Genomic DNA, 6,872 nt, shown 5'->3' on the forward strand with positions numbered 1-6,872 from the left:
CACGGCAGCACCAAGCAGCAGCAGCAGCACCTTGGTCCTGCATGGTGCAGATGAGGAACCGGCTGCCTTGCAGGCTGCGGAGCACCTCAACCCAGTCCTGGGCTGGCTGGGCCTTACTGGGAGCAGTTTGAGTCCTACGAACCACCCCCCAAGCCCAGTGCTTTGGAGGGGACCCTCCCAGGGGCTGGCCTGGCACCGGCTTGGTCAGCATCACGCCAGAGGGAGGGGGGCTGAGGGGCCTTTCCCCATCACCCTTAGGTGCTGCCTGACCTGGTGCTCTCCTGCCCTTGTGCCCCCCCCCAGGCTATGCATGACCACCCCAGGGCCCCCAGGTTTTAGGGAAGAGCCATCCACGCTCCAAGAACTGGCTTCCTGGGGCTCTGCTCGGCGGTGCTGGACAGCTGCACGCGCGATGTGCTCTAGGTTACTGGTTTATTGAGCTCTTACAGGGCACTGCTTGGATCTGGTGGGATAGAGTCACTGGGACCTTCTCCTACTGTGGAGGGGGCTGGCAGGAGGGGACGGGACAGGACAAGGGCAGTTTGTTTGCTATGTCCTCTGCAAGCCACCATGGAAACCCTCCATAGTTTCAGATGGGACCTTTCTGGCTCAACTCCATCACCAGAGCAGCAACCCCTCTGAGTCTGGCCAGGCAGCCAGGACGGGAGGGTGCTGATGTCCTTGCTGGCCTTTGGACAGAGACAAGAAGGCCGCCAATGTAGCCACAGGGACTGGGGTTTCAAGCCCCACTTGCCCAACATGGGGTTTCAACCCCATGGCACAGCCCCCCTCTTCTGCTTGCTTCGCGTTCAGACATGGGCACTAATGGCAAAACAACATTTGGTCTTGGGAGGAGGTGGTGGATCGATCTCTACAGCTCCCTGGTGGCACTTAGCAAGGTGTGCCAAGGGCCAGGAGGGGTGGAGGGGACTCCCGGGGCTTGTCGAAGAAGATTGAGGAGGACATCTCCGTTTTGAGCTTGCTGTCGGCGCTGCCCTCGCTAGAGGCAGTGTCGGGGCTGCAGCCCTCGCAGCAGCAGCAGCAGCAGTCCATGAAGGCCTGGCCCAGGGGTCTGCAGAGGCACAGGAGCAGGATGGGCGTTACTGAGCACTTGAAGAATAGGAAGAACTGGTTGATGAGGTTGAGCAGGTCCAAGGTCTGCTTGGACATGTCAGGGGACATGTAGGCCACCACGATGTTGCAGACGTTCTCAGGGGTGGTGCAGAGCCCATAGATGATGGTCAGCCCGATGATGGTGCAGTTCAAGTGACTCTCACACTGGCTGTGCTTGGTCCCTCGGCACTCGGTCTTCTTCTCAGTGCCGCTGATCCTCCGGGTCACCAGCTGGCAGCTTACAGTGAAGAGGATGGGCAAGCAGAAGTAGCAACCGAAGTACCACCACATCCGAGCATTTTGGTAGGTGAGCACCAGCGAGTAGACAGACTCAGGCAGGTTGGACGAGGGCTTCATGGTGCAATACTCCGTCACCACGCCAGACACGGGTGATGTGTCCTGTGCCAGCTGCCAGAGCAAGATCTCTGGCACCGACAGCGTCATGGAGCCCACCCAGATGACAGCCAGCTTGGCGATGATAGACTGGCACTGCTCAATGGGCCGGGCACTGGCCTGGGGGCTGGTGGCCGCATGGAACCTGTCAATGCCCAGGGCGCAGAGGCTGAAGGTGGTGACTCCGAGCGATGACACCTGGTGAGGGGGGAGGCAGAACAAGTGGGCCTTACTGCAGGGACATCACGGGGAGCTTGGCTTTACCAGGCTGGTGGCAAACCCCCAGCTACCCAAGACCACAGCCCAAGAGCCTTCCTCCAAGTTTTTAGAGGGGTCACAGCCTCTGGCTGCATCCCAGGGTTGGAGGCACTTTTCTGTGACTCCTGAAAGGGCAGTGGCTAAAAATGTCCCTTGATCTGTTTGTCCCTGCCCAGCTCCCTTTTCTGCAGAAGGGAGAGGCTTTGCTGGATGTCTGTCTGTCCATCCAGCCAGGGTGGGAATAGCAGGATTGTCCCTCAGGCTCTTCCTCTATTCTGGATGGCTCTTGGAGAGGAAAAGCAGGGACCATCACAGCCACCAGCACTTTCCTAGGGTCCTCAAGGCCCCCCAGCTGCCCCAGGCTGGCTCGTCCCTGCCCTGCTCTGCAGAGCCGCTGCCTGCTTCCAGACAGGCCAAACGAGTTGAACGCGCCATTGTTACAGATCAGCTTGGGGCAATTTCCGCTGCATTGAGAATGGCAGGAAAAACATCCCATTTGCCAAAGGGAAGAGGCCAAAGGAGGCAGAGGAATCGTGGTGGCTCTGGGAGGGCTGGCAAGGCACTGAGGGTCACAGTCAGCATTCACGGTCCCAGCCCCAGAGCTTCAGCTTTGCTTGGAGCCTAGTCCCAGAGCCTTGGCCAGGAAAATGGCAGAGTCATGTGCAGGTGCCCCCCAGCCCCATGGCCATTCCAGGCCTCACGAAGCCATCAAACATCACCCTGTACTGAAGGACCTTCCCAGCACTCAGGAAACCTCTCAGGGCTCTGCATGATGCCTGGGCAGCAGCCCTAAACAGATCTGGCACCGTGCCCCTGCCCCCAGCCTTTTCTAGTGGCCCTGGGTTGGCCCCTTCAGTGTTGCAGAGCACAAGAGCTCATGACCAGCACTGACGCCAAGCACCCAGCATCACCATTCAGTTGTGCACAGCAGCATCTCCCCAGACACAGCATCAGGGCACTAGCCCAGCATCACCATCCTGCACCCAGCCCCACCAACAATGCTGCCCATGTCCCAGCTCCTCTGCCCAATGCCCAGAGCCACCTCGAGCACCCGGTACCGTTGCTCTGCCCCACAACCAGCACCCAGCGCACTTGCCCAGCTCCCTGGCTGGCACCTGCAGCCCTCCCAGCGATGCTGTGCTGCTGCCTCTCCTCTCCCCCTACACCATCCCACAGGGTCTTCTGTCTCTCGTGGTCCCCTTGGTCCTGGCATGTAATTCAGACAGGGAATCCTTCCCCAGTGCCCTGGCAGGGATGTAGCTGGTGCCACTGGTCACCCCAGGCACATCCCTGCACACCGCCTGTCACCAGGAGCCTATGTAGCCCGCTCTGCTCCAAAAACCTGGCTTTGTGCCCCCCCTGCCCCAAGCACTTGAGTAGCCACAAATCGAAGAGGCGAAAGCCACCAAGGACAGATTTGCTCCTTACAGAGTTCATCCAGCAACCTGAAATGCTTGCACAGTCCCATACAGAAAGGCTGGACGTTAACTACTGGGCTGCAGGCTGATTCCCCTCTTGTGGCTGACTCTTTGCTGGGGATGTAGCTCTAGCCTGGCCATGCCCTCCCACCCAGGCTGAAGGGTCCCTGGTGCTGGGTCCCAGGTGAACAGAGAAGCCCTGAAGCCCCTTTCTGCCCTTGCTCTGAGGCCCAGAGGCAGGAGGGCAGGGCAGGATTGGCAGCTGGGGTGGAAGAGCGGGAGTAGCCTCCTGGGTGGACCACATCAGGACCATGCCTCCCCAGGGCTGTGCCATGCCCGTCCTTCAGCAGCCCCAACACCCCATCGTCCTTTCTGCCTCCTTTGGGGACCAAGCTGAGGGGTACCCTGGTGCTGCTGGATCACTGCACCTGGAGGTGTCACCCCCAGGGATCCCCCACAGGGACATGGCCAGGGAGCCCATGGGCAGCTCAGAGACAGGCCATGGCAGACCCTCCTCAGGAAGCGGTCTGGTTTGGGGACATCACCCTTTCCTTCTCGTCCTCAGCCAGGGCGCTTGAGCCTGCCTGGGCAAATGGGGGTCCATATTCCTGCCCCTTTCCGAGTCCTCCTTCCACCTGGCTGTGATGTCAGGGGCCTGAGGTGGAGGATAGGGATGGGGCAAACAGTTCATTTAGTAAGAGGCTGGGGTGAAAGACCTCCAGAAATGAGCAGCTCCTGCTGGCTGAGCAGGAGAGACAGTGCAGAGAGGCGGGGGCTGCCCATCTCCTCTAGCAAACACTGCTTCGTCGTGCTGGGCTGTCACTTGCAGGTTTAGGGCTGTGCCTCGCAGGACACCCAGGGTGCAGGTTCATCACCCCAGGCCTGCGTCCAAAGGACCCAGTGGCATCACTGAGGTCCCCTGCTGGGGGTGTGCACAGCCAAGCCATCCATGAATGTCCAGGGACCCCTGTGCCTCTGCAGACCCTGCGCAAAGGCGCTGACAACCTGGGAGCTGACTGTCATGGTGCTAGCGGGGGACAGAGCAGCAGGACAGAGCAGGACTGCTTGTGGCAGCAGTGGCCTCAGACCTGCTCACCTCACAGCCCTGGCAGTGGGGGCTGTGCTAGCCCATCCAGGCCCACGTCTACCCCCCAGCCCACGCTGGAGTCACTCCAACCTGCAGCTGCTGTCGGGTGAAGCAGGAGGGGACAATCCAGCCACCCAGGGAGTGGGATGCAGCCAGGTCCTGTGGGTCCCAGCAGAAGCTGGACCAGGGAGGGGGATGTTGGGGAGGGGATTGTGATGGGACTTGTCAATATCTTGGGGTCATTTCTTTGCCTGTAATGACTGAGCTCCCTACAGCCTTGAGCTTTCCCTGAGTGCCAAGGCCTGCTCTCTGTCCCCTCCAGCTGTTATTTCTCTGAGCAGGCTTGAGTCCTAGTGATGTGCACAGACAGGTCTGGTGATGACAGATCCCAACTCAGCATGATGACAGCCCTGGGAAGGGCAGGGCTGGCCTGGGCATGGGTGCCAAGGGGTGTCAGTGGTCCCACACAACCTCATCAGGTTTGGGGAGAGTGAGGGCAGCAGCCCCCGGGCCCTCAAGCACAAGCCATGCCCTCAGCTTGCAGCTGGTTTTCATATGTTGTGTCAGGGGCACTGACCATGGGAGTAGGCACTCGGTGGGACGGGCAGGTTTTGAACCCCGTCTGGCCTGACTAAGCCTGAGAGGGTCTTCAGGGACCTGACACTGTCTCTGATCCCTTTCAACCTTGTGTTTGCACGCTTCTTTGATAAACTGGGCTTTGGAGCCCCAGACAACACATACAGACAGGCTGGGTCTGTCTGTTGTACATGGGCATGAAGGGGAGCAGCCTGATCCCAGCCATCCCTGCAGGATGGGAGATGCCCCACAGCGTGGGTTTGTTTTCAACACAAGAGCAGGACCATGCAAAACCATGCCATCTGCGGAATTTTTGCTCATTCTGTTTTCCCCTGTCACCACAGTCCCTGTAGCCTTCTCAGTGGCTCCCCAGCTCATCCTGAAGGTGGCCAACTCATCATGCATGAGGCTTGAGGGCAAGCAAAAATCTCAGGTTCCCAAACGTAATCCCTGGGCTCTCCCACCCCAGTGCTACTCAGCGATGCCCCACCTGCAGCCCCCTGCCCTGGGGCCATCCTCAGCAGCCCACCATGACCAGTTCTGGGCCAGCACACTGTGGGGCTGAGCCCACAGGCTGGGGGTCTCGGGCTGGGATACGCACAGACAGATGGAGGGACCCCATGGACAGAAGACCCCATGCTGGCTGGACAAAGGAGGGTTTCATGGGCTCTTCCTGGCCCTGGCAGCGTTGTTGCTGGTTGCAGAGCCTGAGGAATGACCCAGGGCAGAGGCAAAGGGAAGGTCAATATTGGGACTGTCCCTCAGCTTCTTGCTGTGACCCTCAATGGGGGTCTCTGGGGCACAGAGCCCTTGTGCAAGGCCACAGGCAGCATGGACAGCCCCCAAAGCAAGAAAGCAGAGAGGAGACGAGTCCTTGAGCCCTCCAGGGCCCTGTGCAGCCCCTTACCTCCATGAAGGGCACGATGCGACAGGACACGTCCCCCAGCAGCCTCTTCTTGGTGATCTCGTTGAAGATGACCACAGGTAGGCAGAAGAAGAGGATGAGGAAGTCCCAGAAAGCCAGGCTGGCCAGGATGGAGTTCCACGCACTCTTCATGTAGTAGTTGTGCCACACGATGCACATCACAGAGAGGTTTCCAATGATGCCCACTGCAAAGACAATGAGGGACAGGAACATCACGGCATAGGCGCTGTAGGAGTTCTCTGTCACTGGGTACAAGGGGTTCTGGATTTGCAACCGTTTGTCGGATGCGGTGGTGAGGTTGGCTCGGGGCTCTGCCTCCTCTCCGTCCGTGGGGACCCCTTGCTGCTGCTCAGATGGGTCCGTGCTGGATGGCAGCAGGGCCTTGGTTGGGTGCAGGCTGGCGGCGTTGAGGGGCCGCGGGAACTCCACCCGCACCCCCGGCACATACTGCTGCACTGACTTGGAGTCCTCTTCCGTTCCCCGGCGCAGCCTCTCCTTCATCACCTGGACCTCTGGACTGACCTGGGAAATCATCGGCAGAGTCCTACCTCCGTCTGCACCCTGGCCATGGTGGGTGCTGCCTTCCCCAGGCTGCCCAGCCCTGCCTTGCATCGCTGCAGCCCCCGGCGCCAGCAGCATCAGCAGCAGGAGGACAAGTGGCGGTGGAGAAGGCATGGTCCCCTCCGCACCCTCCGGAGAAAGCGTGTGGCAGGAGACAGAGCAGCCCCGAGCGCAGGGACCCCAGGGCTGCGGGCAGCGAGGGAGCCGTCCGGAGGAGCCGCCGGTCTGTCCAGCTCCGGCCGCTGCTCTGGGCTCTCCGGAGAGCTCTGGGCAGAATAAAAGCCGCGCTGGGGAGCGGCAGAGCCAGGCCCTCTGCTGGTCGCCCTCCCGCTCCCGGGGAGGCTGCCAAGCTCTGCCGAGATGCGCCAGCGCCCAGGCCGGGCCGCTCGGCATCCCCCAGTCAACCCCCAACATCCCCCCCGGCGTCCCCCAACAACATCCCTCACCATCCCCCCAACATCTCCCCAGCATGCCCCTGGAACACGCCAGATGAAGGATGCCCGCTGCTTGGCACTGGGGATGGGCTGCCGAGCTCGGCTCT

General features: G+C 60.6%; 1 protein-coding gene across 1 annotated transcript; it reads right to left on the reverse strand.

Moving 5' to 3' along the window:
* Positions 1-891: 891 nt before the first annotated feature.
* Positions 892-6,445, reverse strand: GPR37L1 (G protein-coupled receptor 37 like 1). The gene is made up of 2 exons (XM_072844796.1): positions 5,753-6,445; positions 892-1,704 (listed from the first exon to the last, which is right to left on the reverse strand). The coding sequence occupies exons 1-2, from the start codon at positions 6,443-6,445 to the stop codon at positions 892-894; spliced, it is 1,506 nt and encodes a 501-aa protein (XP_072700897.1).
* Positions 6,446-6,872: the final 427 nt, after the last annotated feature.

The sequence above is a fragment of the Ciconia boyciana genome, chromosome 23 (assembly GCF_034638445.1).
Source record: "Ciconia boyciana chromosome 23, ASM3463844v1, whole genome shotgun sequence".
NCBI lineage: Eukaryota > Metazoa > Chordata > Aves > Ciconiiformes > Ciconiidae > Ciconia > Ciconia boyciana.